Here is a 23728-nt window from a genome sequence, read left to right as displayed (position 1 = left end):
GTGGGGATGGACTTGGAGCAGACTGAGACCATGTCACGACCCCTGAGTAGTTTCGTCAGAGGTGTGCGGGGAAAGGAGCCTGACGTGAAGAGGCTGCACAGACCTGGTAACAGGGACAGATCCGTGCGGGATGGATGGATGGATCATCTGGGTAACGTAAGGCGTAGTCAAGCAGGCCAGGTCAGCAACGTGCGGGCAGAGAGGTACCGGAGGAGCAGGCAAAGAATGGTCAGGGTCACAAGCCGGGTTCAGTAACTAATGGGCAGTGTGGTACAGAGGAACAGGCAGAAGGATGGTCAGGCAAGCCAGGGGTTAAACAGGAGACGGTCAGCAGGGTCAGGAACAATGCAGAGGTCGGCAACAGAAGATTCACAGGATCAGATATCAGGAACAGAGCAGATAAGACCAAACGGTAATTTGACATACCTCCTGTCCTGTTTAAATAGCCCGCCCTGCGCTGTCATTGGTGCCAGACGCGTGGCTGCGATCGTGAGTGCGCATGCGCGGCCATCACGATCGCCCAGGTCCCGCTGCTCGCTGGCTAGGGTGCATCGGTGTTCTGCGCATGCGCCGCCCGGCACATCGTGGCAGAACCACCGATCCCTGACAGAGGGTATAGCATTATAACTTTTTTTTTTAATGGTTGAACTGGATGGACTTTTGTCTTTTTTCAGTCAGATTAACTATGTAACTATGTAACTATGTCAATGTTTGTATTGTTATACTAATGCTGATGTTATAAAATGAAAGTGTATGCTGTGGCCATAGAATTACTTCAAAGAAGAAAAGCTGTTTTGGCCCTAGGTTACAGGAGTGCATTTAGTTCTGCAATTCTGCCACCGATATTCCGTCGACAGAGGCTGCCCTTTTCTAAAGCTGTGTAACGAGCCCTGCGGTTGCTTACAGCTATTGAATTCTTTCCTTTCCTTTAAAAAATCTGAACCAAAATCCATGATTGTCCTGAAATACGACTAGGGACACAGAACTGAAGATGAACTTAGGAATACGATTTAAAAGTGATCCTGGCAGCATCATTCAATGCTAATAGGCAGCTACAAAAGAAAGCTATATCCTGGGGAACTATATTCTGGGATTTATAAAAAAGGAGGCAAAACACTGTACTAATATAGTATTGTTTTTATATAAAGCAGTACCGCCTTTAGAATATCAGATACAGCTTGGAGCACTACATTTTAAAAAAGGAGATGGTTTAGGAAATGGTGCATGGGTGGGCAACTAAATTATTAAAATGATTGAAAATTCTTGCTTGCCATGAAACATTTGAAAAGATAGGTATTTTCAGAATGCAATATACGGTATTTAAATATAAGGACTTGGCTAATGATAAACCTTTAATCCAGTATTATACAAAAGACAAGGGGATAATGTATGTATATGGGGATAAACAGAAATTTTTCTATGAGTTTATTAGAATGTTTTTACCCCCTCCACCACACGGCTAAACTGGCAGTGGTTGCCCTGGCTGTTTGTGTTACTTTCTCTTCTTAAAACTGTTGAAACTGTGAAAGGTTAAACTTGATGAAGAGCCTTTATTTCAGCATTATTAACAATTATTGCTGGGAAAAGGACACGTGATTCTGTAGTCCAAAGCAACCTCTTCATTTTCTTTAGGGACCATTCAGACTTGTGTACTGAAAATGTACTGTGTGTGCTGTGTACTGTGTTTACTGTGTATTGTGTGTGTTGTGTACTGTGTGTGTTGTTTACTGTGTGTGTTGTGTACTGTATGTGTTGTGTACTGTGTGTTCTGTGTACTGTGTGTTGTGTATTGTGTGTTCTGTGTGCTGTGTACTGTGTGTACTGTGTATTGTGTGTGTTGTGTACTGTGTGTGTTGTGTACTGTATGTGTTGTGTACTGTGTGTTCTGTGTACTGTGTGTTGTGTACTGTGTGTTCTGGTGGTGTGTACTGTGTACTGTGTGTGTTGTGTACTGTGTGTGTTGTGTACTGTGTGTTCTGTGTACTGTGTGTGCTGTGTACTGTGTGTACTGTGTATTGTGTGTGTTGTGTACTGTGTGTGTTGTGTACTGTGTGTGTTGTTTACTGTGTGTGTTGTGGACTGTATGTGTTGTGTGTGTTGTGTACTGTGTGTTATGTGTACTATTTTTGTTGTGTATTGTGTGTTTTGTGTACTGTGTGGTCTTTTTTTTGTGTGTGTTGTGTACTGTGTCTGCTGTGTGTTGTGTGCTGTATGTGTTGTGTACTGTGTGTTATGTGTACTATGTGTGTTGTGTATTGTGTGTGTTGTGTACTGTGTGTGCTTTGTGTTGTGTGCTGTGTATTGTGTTTTCTGTATACTCTGTGTGTTGTGTACTGTGTGTGCTGTGTATTGTGTTTTCTGTGTATTGTGTGCGTTGTGTGCTGTGTATTGTGTGTGCTGTGTACTGTGTGTGCTGTGTAGTGTGTGTGCTGTGTATTGTGTGTGCTGTGTAGTGTGTGTGTTGTGTACTGTGTATTGTGTGTGCTGTGTAGTGTGTGTGCAGTGTATTGTGTGTGCTGTGTATTGTGTGTGTTGTGTAGTGTGTGTGCTGTGTAGTGTGTGTGTTGTGTACTGTGTATTGTGTGTGCTGTGTATTGTGTGTGTTGTGTAGTGTGTGTGCTGTGTAGTGTGTGTGTTGTGTACTGTGTATTGTGTGTGCTGTGTATTGTGTGTGTTGTGTAGTGTGTGTGCTGTGTAGTGTGTGTGTTGTGTACTGTGTATTGTGTGTGCTGTGTAGTGTGTGTGCTGTGTATTGTGTGTGCTGTGTATTGTGTGTGCTGTGTAGTGTGTGTGCTGTGTAGTGTGTGTGTTGTGTACTGTGTATTGTGTGTGCTGTGTATTGTGTGTGTTGTGTACTGTGTATTGTGTGTGCTGTGTTTTGTGTGTATTGTGTGTGCTGTGTATTGTGTACTATATATTGTGTGTGCTGTGTATTGTGTACTATATATTGTGTGTGCTGTAACACACTTCACTGTTGTACAGCTGTGTCAAAGGTTTGCATAACACATGCAGGTTAACACATGGCAGCATACCACAAATGTGTGAATGTAGCCCTACTGCAAGTTAGAACATGAATGCAGAAATTCTGAAGGCTTTTATTATGTGTATAAAATTCTCATTTTTCTTTTTTTCAAGGTTTAGCAGAAACATTTTTTTTTTGCTTGCCATAATCAGGGTGGTATTTGGTTTCATAGAGACAGTGACCAATCCTAGTCTGTTAGTTTAATTTGCAAGCCAGTTGTCATTACAGTTTCTGAACTTTTTATTTTCTACCTGAAAAACGAATAATACTTGATTATCTACATACATATTTTAACTTTTTCTTCAATGCCTCCAGCTGTGGTTTCAGATTGGTATTTGTAAAGACATCAAAAGAATGCTCAATTTTATTTGTATAGTGATGCATGCATTGTATGCAATACAATATTTAAATTAGCTTTCAATTATGCAAAATAATCTACAAAAGTGAAATAGATCATTATATTTCATCTGCTTGCTGTCTTGTAAGTGTGAAAAAGGATGAACTGAAATCACTGTTCTTACAACAGCCTGGGACAACCTTCTGTGGTAATGTATTGTCATGTCCCATAGACAATAGGCAGCTTGAATGACACTATATAAAGACCTGTGCACTGCCGGATCTATTAGTGTCTAGTGGCGGAGCAGAGTGTAATCTTTATCAGAGCTGACCTGTGTACAAGAGCCAATACATCAGATAGTATGAATCCTGCCAAATTCAGGAGTCGGACAGAGAATCAGTTCAGAGAAGAACAAGAAATGGATAATTTGGGGAAAAAAGCTTGGGATAATCCAGCCTATGATGGTTCCCCTTCTCCGAAGATCAAAGCCATATACAATCCCAAAACTATTTTGGAAAATCCATATGACATTATGGACCACTTGGGGGACCCTCCACCTTACCAAGAAGAAAGAAAAAGCAAAAGAGGCAACCTATGTTCTCAATTCTGTTGCAACATTGGCCAAGGAATAAGAGGTAAATTCACAGATCCAACCATAATATCTGGACTAAGTTTGTGCAAAGCTGGAGCACCAAAATTATCGGAAACTACAAGTCCCAGGGGGCTTTATCAGCTGCTAGCAATGCTGGGACATGTAGTTCATCAACATTTCATCATGTAGAAGTTTATGTTTTATGTGGATGTTTATATAATGACAAAATAGAAACATTACTACTTTGCAGATTGTGTCAATCTAAAATGCTATTTAAATTACCATCAAAATTAATGCATTTAAAATGTTTCCATTTTTATCAAATGAAACTTGTATGTAAAAGAATGGAAGCTGCCCCTGCAGGCTTTCCCTTCAGAAAATACTTGTTGTCTGGCTCGCGTTCTAATGCAGTGGCTTCAGTACTTTGCATCACTGGAGTTTATTTATTATAATGTACAGCGCTGAGCAAACTGTTGGCGCTATATAAATACTGTATAATAATATTACTAAAGGCAAACAAACAGTTCACTTTGCAATGAAAATTGCCCCTTGCATGGAAACTTTCCCAAGAGCTCAAGGAATGTGGTGAAAATTCACTTTGCAAAGAAAGCCCACTCATGTGCAATGAAAATTGAAACAAACAGCATTTTTGCTTGAACATGATTGGATGATGAAAATCAGCAGAGCTTCACCTCATTCACTAGACTCTGGGTAAAATTCCCATGTAAGTGCAACTTCCCGTGCAAAGTGAATAGTCTATTTACCTTTAGTAAATCAACACCACTGACTCAGATCAAGTATGATCAGTACTCTGATCAAGTATGAACATGACCCTTGGCCATCCGAATCTGAATGCTTCTAGGTACGGCCCCAGAGAGTACTGATGCCAGACATAGCCAGGCAGCTAGCATTTTCAGAAGGTCAACAATGACAAACATGACTGGTAAAAGTATAGTGATTTTGACATTAGCTTTTCCTAGGTCTCTGTCTTTCTTTCTCTTTGTACATCCCTTCTCTCTCTCCCTTCTATTTCCATAATATCTAAGCTATGTAACAGAATATTATATATAAAATTAAATCGCTGAAATGATGACATACATCTGCAGCTGTAGGTGTCTATTCCTTAGAACAACCACATTTGAGACGTTTTTGCTTGATACACTTTAATAATAATTAGTGTGTTCAGGTACTTAGAGACTCACGTGGGACAGAGCAGGAATTTCGTCTTCAAACCCAGTGGACCAGACCAGGCCAACTAGACACATTTATATGATTAATCATAGCTCTCCTTAGTGTTCCACAAAATGACATATTTGGGCTTTTCAGCCTTGTTCTTTTCATGTGTAATTTATATTAGTCATCAGATGCAGTACTACTCTGAGCGTGTTTGTGTCTGGCTGTTTTTATGTATTTTCAGTCTATGGGGTTTATTTACTAAAACTCCATGGTGAAAAATCTGGTGCAGCTCTTTATAGAAACCAATCAGCTTCCAGGTTTCAGCCTGGGTTCACACTGTGCGAATTCCGCACCGCATCAGAATCGCACCCGTTAATGCGAACCGATGCAGGTGTGTATGTTAAGTTAACAACACCCCAAAATCAGTCCCCAAAATGCGGTGCGATGTGCAGAATTGGATCATATAGGTGTGAATACACATGCGATCTGATTGTAGTGCGGACCACAAAAGGGTCCTGCACCTTTTTGGTGCGGGTGCGGTGCAATTAGAGCCATACATGATGTATGGCTCCAATCGCACCGCACACAAATCACATGTGGTTTGCACATGAATGCGGTGCGGTTCCTGTGCGAATCACATGCGATGTACCGCACCGCATATATGTGAGCCTGGGCTCATTGTCAAAGCTTAATTGAACAGGCTGAAGTTAGAAGCTGATTGGCTACCATGCACAGCTGCACTAGATATTGACCAATTTTAGCAACCCCTACCACCACCACCACCTCAAATTAGCCTAATTGGCAGGACCAAATACATTTTGACATTGCCAGAGCAATTGAAGAAGTGTTATGGGCTGGATTTTGGGGTGGGAGGTTGTGAAAAGGAAAAAGTCGTAGGACATTATCATGGATAAAGTATAATATAAGGGAATAGGAGGTGAGTGCAGGTATATTAACAGGTTAAAGGATAACATAAAGGATCATATGGTTGAGTCCAAGTAGGGGATGTATAAGTTCATGATTTCTCATGTCCCTCTCAGTCTATGACATGCTGCAACATATTATGCAGCTATTTTCTCCATTAGCTCCTCTTGTCCCAGGAAAATGTGGAGCTTTTATTCCTCTTCCATAGAAGTGAAGCTCTAGATGAGAATTGAGAGACTTTGAAAGTGAGTGCTAAGTTCTTGGGGCACTGAAAAAGGAAGTGGGTCTCATCTTTAGCCTCCTGATTACACCGCAGGCAAAGACTACTCTCCAACAGCTTTTGGGTCTGAGCCACTCTGATTCAATTTCCAGGCTGTGGGTGCTCAGTCTATACAGGCTCAGAGTCTGTCGGTCTTCAGGTAGGAGGTCAGTTTTAGTCTCTCTCTGTAGTAACCAGCAAGTACTTAATTTCCTGGTGCCTGTGATTTGATTTCTCTTTTCTCTTACATGGTTTTCTTTGGAATTGTTCATTATGTCCTTTATTTGAGATTTTGTCAGGCCACATGTTTGGGTTTTTTGGATGGACATGGTGCTGATGAGTTGTTGCGGAATGCATGGTTTGCCCTGGTCCTTGCTGGTCAGGAAACCCTATGGTGATATGAGTTGAGGCTGCTGTTTGGTAAGTGGTCCCAGTAGGAGAGTGTCCTCTTCTGTACTAAAAAAAATAGCAAAGATAATCTGCCCAGCTCATACCAGCAAGGACTGTTAAGGGTGCTCCAGTGGACTTAGTGGAGGTGCTTGCTGTATTCTACATTAGATCAATAGAATATCTCTGTTGGACTGGAGTCCCATTTGGGTTGTGCTGGGTAGGCGACCCCATGCTTAACTGCAATAAAGGAGTATTGAGTTGATGATACTGTCAAATAATTCAAGCAAGAAAATTAGCGGTGATTTAAGGTGGTACCTTTCTTTCATTCTTTTGCTCATTCTCTCTCTTTCCTCTGTCTCTCTTTCCTGCATTTTTCTCTTCTTCTTTCTCACTTTCTCCATTCTTTCTTCTCTCCCTCCTTTCCCCCTCTCTTCTCTTTTTTTTTCTCTCCTTTATCTCTCTTTTTAGTTAGTTTTGTAAAACATTACATCCAGCTGGTATGTAATTCTAAACTTTATAATCTGTGAATTCAGTTGTCTTGGTTGTAGACTATTGCCAATATTGATCAAATGATAAATCTTAAAGGGCCAGTCCACCCACAAGTGATATTCAAGTCCACGGGTGTCAAACTGGCAGCCCTCCAGCTGTTGCCAAACTACAAGCCCCATGAGGCGTTGCAAGATTGACAGTTACAAGCATGACTCTCAAAGGCAGAGGTATGATGGGACTTGTAGTTTTGCAACAGCTGGAGGGCTGCCAGTTTGACACCCCTGTTCTAGTCCATCCAAATGTGATATCCTAGTTATATACAGAGCCTGATTTTACTTATGGTTGCTTTTATGTTTTGGAGTTCATTCTGCCATAGTTCCCAACTCTGTCACCTGGGGGTTTTGGGGATTCCACCCATCATTGCATGTTGCATTTCTGATAGCATGAACTATATTAAAAATCCAACAGGGACAGTACCCATATGGAAGAAAAATATATTTGAAATATATTTTACAAATATTCTTCCCAAATATATTGACATATATTTGAAATGCTACAATTTTGGCCATATTCAATATATTTCAAAATATATTTCAATAAACATATTGAACATATATACTGTATGTTGAAATTTGTTTTTATTACAAAATATATGAAATATATTTTAAAAATACATTTCAAATATACTGTATGTCTTTAAAAATACAAATCTACATTTTTGGAATGCATTTACAAATATATGTAAAAATATATGTTAAAATTAATTTTTATATGTTAAAAAAATCTGAAGAATATATTTTAAATATATATATTTTTAAAAATATATATTTTTTAAATATATTCTTCAGATTTTTTTTAACAGATAAAAGAGTAATTTTAACATATATTTTTACACATATATATATATATATATATATATATATATATATATATATATGCATTCCAAAAATGTAGATTTGTATCTTTAAAGACATACAGTATATGTGAAATGTATTTTTAAAAATATGTTTCATATATTTTGTAATAAAAATGCATTTCAACATACAGTATATATATATATATATATATATATCTATATATACATATAGATATATATATATATTTATTTATTTTAATTGAAATATATTGAATATGGCAAAATTGTAGCATTTCAACTATATGTCAATATATTTGGGAAGAATATTTTTAAAAAATATTTCAAATATATTTTTCTTCCATGTGGGTAGGGCCCCATCTTAATGAGAAATATACAGGTAAATCCACACTGAATGCCTCTCTGAGGCTGATGTTCTGTCTCAGCTCGCGACTGTGAAAATATGGGGGAAGAAGACCTGGACAGCCGTACATCCTAGAAAAGAGTTTTATTGTCAAAAATCGGTAAAAACAGCAAGTAGGAAGAAGGATGTAGGCTAAAGCTAAATGCTGGTAAATGTGAAATGCATTGGCTTTTTTCCAGCCCTCTTGCTATACCTCTTTGCTGTTTTTACTGATTATGGGCAATAAAGGTTGTTTCCAGGATTTGTGGCTCTCCAGGTCTTCTTCATATTTTCACAGAAAACATCCTAATGTTAGTGCAGAAGGTGTGCATACTTAAAGTGGTACTGCACTGCATCTAAATGCTACAAACCAAAAATGCTATGCAATTAATTGTTAATATTCAAAGCAAACTCCCCCATCCATCTATGTTTCCATGCTTTATTTTGCTGAGAAATAATTTTGAAAAACACCCCCTACATTTCGATTCACGGCCATCTTGAGTAAGGGCAGAAGATTCATGTAGCCTTTACTTCCTGGAATCCACCTGCCCTTGGCTCAGGCATTGGCTGAGCTGAGAACCCTCCCCTCCTGAAGACTCCTGGTATGTAAAACATCTTTTGCCAAGGCATGCAAACCAGGAAGTAACTAAAGATATGTAAAAAAAAGTTTAAAACAAGTAAATACAATAGACTTTCCTATCTATTTACCAATGCTCTCAGCACAAGCATTAAAAATAGTCCATGTTAATTGAAAGAGTGAAGTCCCACTTTAAGTACTCAAATGTAGTTACTGTATTATTCAACAATAGAGTCTCCAAATAATATATTGTCAGGTGGTTTAAGTTTCCAGTATCTTCCAAAAACTGAAATTACAGTATGGGTGGGCTGACCCTTTAACTTGGCATCAATTTATCTTCACTTTGGACCTGGAACAATTTTATGATCACTATACCTAATTTACCTAAGTTGTGTTTTATAAATAAGACAAAATTATAAAAAGTATCTAATAAGTTAAGGGTGGATGATAAGTTGACTAATGCCTAAGTGATTGTTGTACCCAGGGGTGGACTGATCATTTGGAAACTCGGGCACTGTCCGAGGGCCCAGGGTCAGTAGGGGGCCCCATGAGATGCACCTGGTACCTTTTTCATAGGCTTTTTTGAGTTTGGGCAAGGACACAGGGGCCCCATGATCCCCTATTGCCTGGGTGCCCCATGAGTTGTCAGTCTGCCCCTGGTTGTACCCAAAGCCAATAAAGATTACAGTAATTGCTTTACCAAAGGTAAGTATCCCTGATAAATAATGACTTCAAATTTAAATCCACTTTTAGTGGACTCTCACTAATTGGCCCTGAATGCCCTTCCCTAGCACCCCTGACAAGGCATCAACCAGTCCCTGCTCCCCCAAGCCTTGTCAGGACTACTAAGCAGAGGGCACTAAAATTTGACTTACACTTCTTTCATAATGGCTAGTAGATTTAATATATTTACTGTGGCTTTTGTCCTTAAAGCCCAGTTATGCAGATTTCATTTTAATATGGCAGTCTGGTTGGAATCTAGGAAACCATGCAATGAATATGCACCTTTGTAACCCACACACTTAAATATCATGTAAGCTATTTAAAATACTTTCAAAAGTTGTTTTCAATCCTTTTATACAGTATGCACAGCTTTCATTAAAATGATACCTGATGAATTTTATTTTACACAATCCACATTGCCCCTCATTTGTTTAAAGTAGAATTTTAGTAAAAAAAATTAGGTCCAGCTAGATTACTTCATGCCAGCTCCTTTTGCAGATATAGCTGTGCAAAAAATTAAAAATAAGTGCATATACTGTTTAAAATCCAGCAATACACAGTCTCACCCTGCTCTGCACATGCTTAGTTGCTCTCTATTGTTTATCACTGCCAAAAAGCTATCTGCTGATAGCCTAAAGATTACTGCTGCTCAGGGGCTCTCGGCTTCAGCAAAATGTCAGCCTTCAGCAAGAACAATGCTGGAGGCAGTTTGCAGCACACACTGATTTTGATAGCATAATTATTAATTTGGAATGTACTATATGCTACTTGCTAAAGGACATTATTTTTATATCAAGTTGTTAAGGGTAAAGTTCAACTTTAAGATTCTAGGAACTTCTCAACAATACTTTTGAAACAAGTAACAAATTACTACTTACTAACATTTATTCTGGGAATTTAAATAAATTAATGCTCAAGCGCTAAACATGCCTAGCGTTAACTCATGTTTACACGCTTTTACAGACGTTAAGCATTTTTTTTGCCAAAACACCTCTGCTCCTGAACATACTGACAGTGGGTTTTTTCAGCCTCTAAACTCCTCTAAAAGCCTATGTGTGCATGGGCATATAGGCTAACATGCATGGGCAGTAAGAGGCAGAAAAAAAATACCAGATGCTTCTAGGGTCAGCTGAAAAAACACCCAATGTGCATGAGACCTTAGAGTGCATGCTGGATTTATGGGGTGGTTGGTGGAAGAACCAGCTTGGTTGGAATCCAATGTCCAGAACCCTCTTATGTTCATCTCCTCTGTTCTCATACACGTCCTTGTTCCAAAGGAACTTCCAAAAAGGTCCAGTGTGTGCCAAGAAAACCTTTTCCATATTGTTATTACAACCAACAGATCGTATCATCTGCATACTGCAGTAAACATCAAAAGTTTGTCAATGTAGGCAGTCTGTACTTGTTAGGTTGGTGATCCTGTATTTTAGTCTTGTTTCCCTGTTCTTATCTAACAGGAAAGAATGAAAGGATTCATGGTCTTCTGCTGCTGTAGCAAGGCAATGTTTGTAATGTGGAAAGTACAGTGCGCCATTTTTGTAAAGAGAAGTTATTTGAATCCAACAAAATGTATTTGACAACAGAACTGACACTCACTGGATAGTTTTTGTTTTTTATTGTTTTTATTCTCTGGAAATGGTAGAAACTGTTGTATGGGAAAGTACCAAGAGGTCAGGAGTTTTGAAGTGCTGAAACTACCATACCTAACTGCAATCATCACAGGGGTAGGTTCATGCCACTGAGTTATTTATAACTGATACCTTCACAAACTCTACCCGTTCTTGAAATAAGAATTGATTAATGGCAAGCAGGGCCAAAAGAATATACAGTGTATAATTGATTGACCACAGTTTTCATAGTGGATGAGAGATCTATTGCTTAACATCCCCACCTTCCCGAGTCTAATAGCTGGTGTCTGGGTCACCATCATGGTTACTCATCTATTGGCTCATGTGTTTCCTGATTTGACGTCAAGTGTTTTTTGGTAATCTGTACTAGAAAATAATGGTTAGAATGTAATTTTTTTGCTATAGGAATCACCTCTTTTTGGATTTCTTCAACCATGATACAGAAGGGTCTCTGTATTTAAAAGCAAAGACTCATGGGTGAAAATATTTGTATCTGGCATAAAACTAGAGCAGGAGACATTTTTTATAATGGGTGAATTGCATTGTATAACTGATCCCATATCTCCTTCAAATTGTTGTTTGTGGAACAATACAGCTTTGACATACAGGATGCTGATTAGGAGCACATTTATTGTTTGCATAGAGAAGCAGTAAAGGCTGTCCTCGAGGTGATATAGGGCTCTGTTCTTCTTGCTTAGAAGATATGAGCTTTTGTAAAGCAGAATGAGCCCTATTAATCTAAAGCAGAATGGGCCCTAATAACACAACAGGGACTGCTTCATGTTTATACAGTATATGATACTACAGATGTCTATTACTGTAATAATGTCATGATGAACATTACTGATTCTAAATATGACTATTATAAGGGAAGAAACTTAAGTAAGGCTTTAATGGTACATAAAATTAGGTCCAAAAATATGCACAAAGTGGCAGTTTTCAAGTGGATCCACTATGAATTTGAAATAAAGCAATCAATATGTAATGTGCAGACTTTCAGCTTTAATTTAAAGGGTTTCATTAAAAATATTGGTTACGCCATTTAGGAATTACAGCAATTTTTTTTATAAATACCCCCCCCACACCCAAAACCCCATTTTCAAGGGCTTTAAAGTAATAGAATAAGCTATCATAATTATAAATATTATGAACTTTTTCAATATGTTGTTGAAAATCCTTTCCATTCAAAGAATCCCTGAAGTCTGAAAGCCATTGACATTGCCAAATACTGAATTTCCTCCATAGTGGTGCTTTGCCAAGCCTTCAGTGCGCTGATCTTCAGTTGCTGCTTGTTCAGTGAAATGCATGTTCAGTTGGGTTACTATCAGTTGAAGAATATTCTACTTCTTTGATTTCAAAAACTCTTCAGTTACTTTTATACTGTGTGTTTTGGGTCCTTGCCCATCTGTTTTCTAGCATATGGCTGAAACTGAGCAGATAATATAATAACAACACATGCAGCGCTACAAATGGTTAATATAAAGTAACATATAAAGTGATAAGTGATGGGCTACTGGTGCTTAGTAGTGATTGATAAGTGTCCTCATAACATGATACAATAGTCCCAATAAGCCGTGCAAAAGTGGTTGACTCCGTGCTGAAAAGTGTCTAATATTATGCACTCACCAGAAAGCGCATAATATGCGCATTTGAGTTGTCAGACCACTCCTGGTCCTAGAAAGCTGAACCTGTGTGGATCATCTGGCAAGCTGTCACTCTGATGGGGATAACCTTTTCCTTGGCCAGCAGGGGGATTCCAGACACCCAGAGACCCTTAATAACACTGATCCAGGTTCCTCACCCAGGGCACTCATATGAGGTATCCACCTTAAGAGAGGGGGGGCTTGACCAAAAAGCCCACCCCAAAAAACACTGATAGTGTAGTACGTTTCAAAAAAATCCTTTATTGCAGAGTAAAAGACTCAAGGATTGGTGAATACATCGATCAATTTTTACAGCCCCTGGTGGCCAAGACACCAGCATTTCTAAGAGACACAAAACAAATGCTTGTAGACATTAAAACTATTAAACTGAATTCCCCTACATATTTGGTCACAGCAGATGTGTCAGCACTTTATAGTAATATCAAACATGATGATGGAATGGCGGCAGCAGATTTTTATCTTAATATGGCCACAGACATCCCTGTAATACAAAGAACATTTATTTTAGACCTTCTTAAATTTGCCATGACACACAATTATTTTTGTTTTGGGAATGAATTTTATTTACAAACTACTGGTGTCGCTATGGGCGCCAAGTTTGCCCCAAGTCTGGCAAATTTATTTATGGCCAGATGGGAGGAAGATCTCATCTACTCTAGGGAATGGCCTAACCTTTTGTTTTATCGGAGGTACATTGATGATGTGTTCTTATTGTGGCAGGGGGATGAATTCACTCTTAAGAATTTTTTTATTACATTAAATTTTAATGAATTAAATATTAAACTTTCTTACCAGTATGATCTTAAACAAATCGATTTTTTAGATCTTACTCTTTTTGTATCAGATATGGATATTTTAACTAAAACATTTTTTAAAGAGACGGACCGGAATAGTTTTATTCCACTTGATAGTTGTCATCACCCAAAATGGTTAATGAATATTCCGAAAGGCCAATTTCTTCAGATAAAAAGAAATTGTGACAATATTGAGGATTTCCATAGACAGTCTATAATTTTAAAAGAAAGGTTCTTGGAAAAAGGGTATGATGAACCTTTCTTGACTAAAGCAATAAAGGAAGTACAAAATACAGATAGGAATGAATTACTAAAGCCCACTACAGCTGCCAATAATAACATTGTCTGTCCCTTCATTACAAATTTTAATACCCAATATAAAGATGTTTCCAAAATAATTAAGAAAAACTGGTCCATCCTTTTGAATGACCCGTTATTGGGAAAAGTACTACCCGACCGCCCGGAGATTATTTTCCGGAGAGCACCACCCCTCAGGTTGTCTTTAGCCCCCAACATTGTGAACCCCCCAAAAACTGTAACATTTAATCTTGGGCATAAAGGTTTTTATCCTTGTAATAGGTGCATGATCTGTGTTGATAATGGTACACACAAGAGACCGGTGAAGACTTTTGCCTCTAATATCACCAACAGAACCTATGAAATTAAAAATACCATCACTTGTAATAGTACATACGTTGTTTACCTATTAGAGTGCGGCTGTGGGAAACAATATGTTGGGAGGACAACAAGAAGGTTACGGGATAGACTGCGTGAGCACTTAAAAAATATTAAAAAAGGTTTTAAGGACCATTCATTATCTTTACATTATCGGCTGTGCAACAATAATAATCCCAAATGCTTGAAATTTGTTGCGATAGACATTGTGAAACCACATTGGAGGGGCACTTACAAAAAGAGATCGGTTTCCAAGTTGGAAACAAAGTGGATTTATGAGCTACAGTCTTTTTTCCCTCAAGGCTTGAATGTAGACCTTGACATTAATTGTTTTATTGATACAAGTTGATATGTTTTTAATTATTTTTTAATTTTTTATTCATCTAAATGCATATACGTATATGTTTATACATTTTTATATATATGGCTTATACAAGGTTTTTATATTATGTGAAGTGTAAGTTATCCTGGCTCAGGGGGTTGTTTTTAGGCATGGTTTCCAGTATTTATGAATTATTTATCTTAATTTTATTGATGTCTGGCTATTACCATACTATATTTAAATATATTTATAGGTAAGTGCAATAAGTGCTATGTAATTAGCCTTCATTTAGCAAATTTGACTGCACCTGTATTAAACTCCATTATAAGGGAGTCAGGGATAGTTTAATAATATATATAATACTCCTTATGGCCAGTATACATTGTAATATGGATGGTTTTCCGTCTCCTGTATACTGGTCTTCTATATAGTAGTGCAGGTGAGATGGATTCACCTAAATGCATAATGATCGCCTACCCTGAGCCGCGATAACCAAGAAAATGGCCGCTAACGTATGCTTTGCGCATGCGCGAGCGGGCCAAAATGGCGTCACCGGCTTTTTCGTTTCACCGCGCATGCGCGGGAAACACTATATATGAGTTTGTCCGGCTAGTGCTCGCTCCCTTTGATAACGTGCTCGTCCGCACGAAACGCGTCAGAGTGGAGCCTAGCCAGTGACGTCACGCCGTTCCGTACCTCGTGGAGGCCGGCGGCCATCTTTGACTCTGGGAAACCCTGTGAGTGACCTGTCTTTTACTCTGCAATAAAGGATTTTTTTGAAACGTACTACACTATCAGTGTTTTTTGGGGTGGGCTTTTTGGTCAAGCCCCCCCTCTCTTAAGGTGGATACCTCATATGAGTGCCCTGGGTGAGGAACCTGGATCAGTGTTATTAAGGGTCTCTGGGTGTCTGGAATCCCCCTGCTGGCCAAGGAAAAGGTTATCCCCATCAGAGTGACAGCTTGCCAGATGATCCACACAGGTTCAGCTTTCTAGGACCAGGAGTGGTCTGACAACTCAAATGCGCATATTATGCGCTTTCTGGTGAGTGCATAATATTAGACACTTTTCAGCACGGAGTCAACCACTTTTGCACGGCTCATTGGGACTATTGTATCATGTTATGAGGACACTTATCAATCACTACTAAGCACCAGTAGCCCATCACTTATCACTTTATATGTTACTTTATATTAACCATTTGTAGCGCTGCATGTGTTGTTATTATAGTGTGAAGGTTTGAGGTTTGTGCCTTTCATGCCAGCTGCTTGCTATCCATCTCCAAGCGCTCGTTAATTATTCTTTGAGCAGATAATATATCTATATATATTTCAGAACTATCCTGTTGCTTCTGCCAGCAGTCATATCATCAATAAATGGTGGTGACCAGGGGCAGATTGACCATTCGAGAACTCGGGCAGTGCCTGAGGGCCCGGGGGCCAGTAGGGGGCCCCATGAAATGCCCCTGGTAACTTTTATAGGCTTTTTTTGGGTGTGCTTTGAGTGTGGGTAAGGACACAGGGGCCCCATGAAATGCCCCTGGTACCTTTTTATAGGCTTTTTTGGGTGTGCTTTGAGTGTGGGCAAGGACACAGGGGCCCCATGATCCCCTATTGCCCGGGGGCCCCATGAGTTTTTAGTCCACCCCTGGTGGTGACCCAACTCCTTTGGCAACCACATGTGCCCATGCTATAACACTACCTCCCCCAAGTTTCATTGATGATGTGGTATGGTTTTGATCATGAGCTGTTTCTTTCCTTCTGCACAATCTTATTTTAACATTTTTCTGGTACATGTTCTTCATTTCATCTGTCAAAAATATTTTGCAGAACTGGGCAGGCTTTTTAGGTGTTTCTGGCAAAGTCTATTCTTGCTTCTTTTCATGAGGCTTAGCAGTGGTGTATCCCTCTGAATTTACTCTCAGGAGTTCCAGTCATTTTTGTGTTATTAAATGTCAGCAGCTACAAAAACTGTAGCTGCTGAATTTTAATAAACAGACACTTACCTGCCCAGGATCCAGCAATCTGCTCATCCAAGCTGTTCATTCCCTCGGTCTTCTGTCCCCGGCACCAGCATTTCAATTGTGGGCACCCGACTGTGACAGCTTGCGGCTTCACAGACGGGTGCCCACTGTAAATGGTCCAACAGTGTTCTGAGACCTGTCACATGTCCCAGAAGGCTGCGGAGAGGGATGAGGGGAGAACTTCTGCTTCCAATCGTCTAGGTCAGTGGTCGGCAAGCCGCGGCTCGCGAGCCACATGCGGCTCTTTACCCACTCTAATGCGGCTCTTCTGTGTGCCGGGCGCCTGCTCCCCTCCCTCCTCTCGGTCGGCCGCTCCCCTGCCTCCTCTCGGTTGGCAGCCCCAAAAGTCCGCGCGGACCTTTTAATCCGGCCCGCGGATGTGGCTGTCAGGATGTGTGTAGGCGGGGCAGCGTGCCGAACGTGAGGGGAGGGGAGCTAGGCTCCTCTCACAGTCCGCCCTGAAGACCCGAACGGCGCGGGAAGACAGCGAGAGGAACGCAAAAGGTAAGTGAATTGACACGGGGGACTTGGCTTACTAGAAGGGGGGGGGGATAGTACTGTGGGGGATGAAATACTATATGAGGGATGAATTACTTTATGAGGGATGAATTACTATATGGGGGGATGAAATACTATATGAGGGATGAAATACTATATGAGGGATGAAATACTATATGAGGGATGAATTACTTTATGAGGGATGAATTACTATATGGGGGATGAAATACTATATGGGGGGATGAAATACTATATGGGGGGATGAAATACTATATGAGGGATGAATTACTATATGAGGGATGAATTACTATATGGGGGGATGAAATACTATATGAGGGATGAAATACTATATGAGGGATGAAATACTATATGAGGGATGAATTACTATATGGGGGGATGAAATACTATATGAGGGATGAAATACTATATGAGGGATGAATTACTATATGAGGGATGAAATACTATATGAGGGATGAAATACTATATGAGGGATGAAATACTATATGAGGGATGAATTACTATATGAGGGATGAAATACTATATGAGGGATGAATTACTATATGAGGGATGAATTACTATATGAGGGATGAAATACTATATGGGGGGATGAAATACTATATGGGGGGATGAAATACTATATGAGGGATGAATTACTATATGAGGGATGAAATACTATATGGGGGGATGAAATACTATATGGGGGGATGAAATACTATATGGGGGATGAAATACTATATGAGGGATGAAATACTATATGGGGGGATGAAATACTATATGGGGGGATGAAATACTATATGGGGGGATGAAATACTATATGGGGGGATGAAATACTATATGAGGGATGAAATACTATATGAGGGATGAATTACTATATGGGGGATGAAATACTATATGAGGGATGAAATACTATATGAGGGATGAAATACTATACGGGGGATGAAATACTATACGAGGGATGAAATACTATACGGGGGATGAATTGCTATGGGGGATGAATTACTATATGGGGGATGAATTACTATGGGGGATGAATTACTATGGGGGATGAATTACTATATGGGGGATGAATTACTATATGGGGGATGAATTACTATGGGGGATGAATTACTATATGGAGGATGAATTACTATATGGGGGATGAATTACGATGGGGGATGAATTACTATATGGGGGATGAATTACTATGGGGGATGAATTACACTATGGGGGGTGAATTACTATATGGGGGATGAATTACTATGGGGGATGAATTACTATATGGGAGATGTATTTTCAGTTTTAAAAATGTGGCTCTCAAAATAAATTTCAATCATGGTTTTGGCGAGATTTGGCTCAGTTGAAAAAAAAGGTTGCCCACCACTGGTCTAGGTGGTTGGAGCAAAGGTGGGAGTGAGTACCTGTCAAAATCAGGTACCCACTCCCCCCCTCAAAAAAAGTGCCATTTGGTGAAGAGGGGGGGGGGAAGCCTTAAAGCTGAAAAATCCCTTTTGGGTGGAGGTCCACTTTGAAGTTTTTTCTTGATCGTAGGCTTTGACAATGATACTGCTACCTCTTGGAGAGTGTTCTTGACTGGGCTAGCTGTGGCACAGGAGGAGTTTTTCTCCACTATGAAAGGATATCATTATGCACGGTTGTCTTACATGGTCACCCAGGACTTTGGGAATTGCTAAGCTCACCAGTGCAGTCCTTCTTTTTAAGAATATAACAAAAAACTGGAAATTTAACCACTCCCACTGTTTCTGCTGTCGCTCTGTCTTTCTCTTCTACATCTCTTCCAAATGCAAACTTCCACTCATGGAATCAGCTACAGACATTTTACCTGCTTAGTTGTTAATGAAATAATGATGGAACTACACACACCTGTCCATAGAGAAAGCAGCTGCAGAATTAGAGTGCTTAGCAAATATGAGCAAATCTTTCAGCTCCTGTTGTGTAATTGGAGAGATTTGCCTATCTATGTCTAGGCTAAAGCGTAATGATGTCATGTGTAGTAAACTTCCACAGCCCACATTGCAAACAGTTGAGGGGGACTTGAAGAGTGGCTCCATTCCCTTGAATGGATCATGCACCCTCTGAAAGTAATGGAGGGTAATTCTTGCTGTAGTCACAAAGCAAAGCATCCTGGCCACAGCATGTGTACACCCCTGGCCGGTGCCTCTGCAGCTAAAGGGGGAAGCAGCTAGGGAGCGTAAAACGTTAGGCTTTTATCCCTCCCACCTCCCAAATCGCTAGTGTGAATCAGTGTTAATTTCATCCATGAAAATATTTTTTGTCATAGGTTTCGTCAGCTGCATGTTTGCAGTGATGAAAACTAAACGAAAATAAAATTAGAATTAACCAATTGATAATAGAACTATGAAAAATTAGGATTTTAAAGGTGCTGATACCTTCACTCAGAGCAATAACAACCACATTTTATAATAAAATAAGCTACTTTTATTATACAATTGATTAAAAATGAATGGGGTATTACATTCCCCACAAAGTAGTAAAATCAAAACATGCTGAAACAACAGAACCTCATATTTGTCCTCAATATCACAACCCCCAAAATGCACTTCCCCTCTTAAGTAGATACATGATACAGTGTAATGCTTGCCACAAATCAAGCAATGTGCCAGTCTATGAGAGGCGGAATGTGCCAGATCCCGACGCGTTTTGCACTGTGGCTTCTTCAGGCTTTCAGGGGGTGTGGTTGTGACTAGCTGCTAAAAACACATAAAGATGCCAAACAATATAGTATACAATTTAAAGCATTTAGATTAATGTAACAAACACTTTAGTACACATATATTAATACACATACCTATCAAACAGAGAGAACAAAAATCGTGTTGATGAGGCCATGGAGCTCCTCTATATATAGACTCTAGCTGCAGGTATATGGAGTAGACACTATACTATTTGGCATCTTTCTGTGTTTTTAGCAGCTAAGCACAACCGCACCCCCTGAACCCCCAAAGAAGCTACAATGCGAAATGCATCGGGATCTGGCACCTTCCCCTTCTCATAGATTGGCACATTGTTTGATTTGTGGCAAGCATTATGCTGTATCATGTATCTACTTAAAAGGAGAAGTGCATTCTGGGGGTTGTGTTATTGAGGATAAATATGAGGTTCTGTTTCAGCATGTTTTGATCTTACTACTTTGTGGGGAATGTAATACCCCATTCATTTTTAATCAATTGTATAATAAAAGTTGCTTATTATATTATAAAAATTGGTTGTTATTGTTCAGAGAGAATGTATCAGCACCTTTAAAATCCCAATTTTTCATAGTTCTATTATCAATTGTTTTTTGATACTTAGGGATGTGGTGGCTGAACTGACCAACTGGACCTATTACTATTTTGTCCTAAATTTAGAATGAAGTCAATTGATGAAAACTATGATGAAAATCAATTCCAATTTTCTGTTAGTTTACTAAAATTTCCAGTACATTTTAGTCGACAAAAATCTAATGGGTTTAGTGAATTTTCAATGCATTATTTAAGCATTTCTCTAGACTTTCCAAACTCATTATATACTCCTGGAGTAAAAATCTAATAACATGTTATTATTTATGGTATTAAAGTTTGAACATGCACTACAGACACAGATTTAGCCCTGGTTCACACCAGTGTGGCTTTGAAATCATGCTACTTCATGCAACTTCAAAGCTGACTATTCAGTGCGACTTTATTCTGGCTTGCTGACATTGTGTGTGACTTTAACGGATGTCAATGCAAGTTGCAATAAATAAGAAAAATAGTGCAGGAACCTTTTTCAAAGTCACTGTGACTTGAGTTGCACTGATAGCAGTTCCAGTGCCGCTAGTGGGGTGTGACTTGTCATGCGACTTAGAACTCTTAAGTTGAATGACAGATCACACTGGTGTGAACCAGGGCTTAGCCATGGTGATTTATAAGGTCTTTATAAATAAAACCAGGTTTCATAAGCAAACAAAAATATTGCTTTTTGACAAACAGCAGAAGTACAACTTTAAGATATAAAAAAACACCAAAAAACTGTAAACTCCCTTGGCTGTAATGCAAGGCTGCAAGTGGGGATAGAGAAGTAAATGGGAGTGAGGGAGTGCACAGGGCAGGGTTCATCACACTGTGGAGATGGGGAGGTGACCTGCAAGTGGGAATGGGGAAGTAAATGGGAGTGAGGGAGTGCACAGGGCAGGGTTCATCACACTGTGGAGATGGGGAGGTGACCTGCAAGTGGGGATGAGGAAGTAAATGGGAGTGAGGGAGTGCACAGGGCAGAGAACTGGACTGTCTGAGGAGGCTGTTATTTTACACAGTGCTAACCACTACTACCTTGCAGGCAGGGCCATCTTTAATATAGATTGGACCATGGACAAAAATTTTCTTGGGCCTCCCTCCATCATTCAATTTCGTTCTCCACCCCAACATCCCAAAAAACAAACCCACAGACTTATCTAAAAAAAACCTTTAATAATGTAAACATTAAAAAACTGGTCCACACCCACTGATTGGTCGAGGCTCACTGATTGGTTTCTACAGGCTACTGTGCATCATTATTACTGATCTCTCTAATTGGTCCTTTCTGCATCCAGGAGGTGAGGGGGGAAGACAGAGAGACTGGCGAGCTAGGATTATTACTTGTAGCCAGGGCTTTTTTTTTCAGAACAGGTACAGGAATTGACCCTTCCTGGCCAACTCCTTACCCACAACCTTGGCGTTCCACGCAGAGAGATCTAGAGCACCAAAAATCTGAGCATTGCACAAGGTACACAATACCACATTCAGTATTGCATACGACATTGGGCTCAGGAGTGTGTACTATGCAGTGCTGAGATGTTTGTATCACACAAGGCAGAGAATAAAATCAGCACAAGGGGCACATGTCCCCTCCCACAGTAACCATCTATTGCTCACCTCTGCACACCTCTTTGCTTACCTCTGCACCCCCGTCCACAGTTCACCTCTTTAACAAATCAGAGCTCAATTCGGCACCCTGTCCACAGTTCACCTTAGCACCCCCCATCCACAACTCACCTTTGTACCTCCTGTGAACAACTCTTCCCCTTATCCACAGCTTGCACAACCTGCCCCCCTCCCTACACAACTCTCACCTCTCTTCACAAATCCCCCCCTTCAATGCTCTCACCTCTTCACAAATCCCCCCCCCCCTACCTTCAATGCTCTCACCTCTTCAAAAATTCCCCCCCCTTCAGTGCTCTCACCTCTTCACAATTTCCCCCCCCTCCCCTTCAGTGCTCTCACCTCTTCACAAATTCCCCCCCCCCCGCCTTCAGTGCTTTCATCTCTTCACAAATTCCCTCCCCCCCCTTCAGTGTTATCTCTTCACAAGGGGTGGAAAAGTCCTCTTTTTTGGTGGGACTTTAACACAACAATTTACTTGTATGTTAAATTTTAACAATTCAAAAGAGATTTTTTTATATAAAACAGTATGAAATTTTATTTTTACAATCTTTAAAAATAAATATAAAGCTACAATACATATTGCGGCGTGTCATCAGAGATGGTATTGTAATTCTAATCATGGATCATGCATGGTTCGCACTTGACGCGTTTCGAGATCAACAAAAATCTCTTCTTCAGAAGAAATTCATGGCTGTGTTCACATAACCATTTGTTCTTAATATTTCCTGGCGGTTTTTACTTCACATGGAATCATACGTCATTCTTGAGCATTTCTGAAGAAGAGATTTTTGTTGATCTCGAAACGCTTCAAGTGCAAACCATGCATGATCCATGATTAGATTTGCAATACCATCTCTGATGACACCGCCGCAATATGTATTGGAGCTTTATATTTATTTTTGAAGATTGTAAAAATAAAATTTCATACTGTTTTAATATAAAAATTTCCTTTGAATTGTTCAAATTTATCATACAAGTAAATTGTGCCGTTAAAGTCCCACCAAAAAAGAGGACTTTTCCCCCCCTTGTGTTTGTTACGGATGTTGGCAGTTTGTGTATTATATCCCTTCCTCTCTCTCTCATCTCTTCACAAGTTCCCCCCTTTCTCTTCAATGCCCTCATCTCTCCACAAGCCCCCCCCCCCCTTTTCTTCACCCCCCCTCCTTCAGTGCTCTCCCTCCTTTTCACAAATCCCCCCTCCCCTTCAGTGCTCCCCCTCCTTTTCACAAATGACCCCCCCATCCTTTCTCTCCACAGTTCCCTCTCACCTATTTACAGAAGCTTCTCAGCAGTTCAGCAGGCACCGATCTGCTAGGTGTGCTGGGTGCTTTTCCCAACACAGTACAGGCTCCGACCTATCAGTCTTTTAGCACAAGGCTAGAACACTTCACTCGGCTGTGAGCTACTCAAGTCTGACAGGCTGGGGAACACAGAGAGCCGCTCAGGTCCTGACACTCCTGACAGAGGGAGAAGCAGAAGGT

General features: G+C 39.9%; 1 protein-coding gene across 1 annotated transcript in view; it reads left to right on the top strand.

Annotated features, from left to right (window-relative positions):
• Positions 1 to 3663: 3663 nt before the first annotated feature.
• The window catches only part of PKD2L1 (polycystin 2 like 1, transient receptor potential cation channel), an 88028-nt gene continuing 67963 nt past the window's right edge, over positions 3664 to 23728 (top strand). The window contains exon 1 of the mRNA XM_089687756.1: positions 3664 to 3994. Coding sequence (XP_089543882.1) covers positions 3721 to 3994 — 274 coding nt within the window. The 5' untranslated portion in view covers positions 3664 to 3720. The remainder of the gene's footprint in view (positions 3995 to 23728) is intronic.

Source organism: Staurois parvus, unplaced genomic scaffold (genome assembly GCF_062004578.1).
Source record: "Staurois parvus isolate SC_StPar_1 unplaced genomic scaffold, SC_StPar_1.0 ptg000437l, whole genome shotgun sequence".
Lineage (NCBI taxonomy): Eukaryota > Metazoa > Chordata > Amphibia > Anura > Ranidae > Staurois > Staurois parvus.
This window is presented reverse-complemented; position numbering and strand designations above follow the sequence as displayed.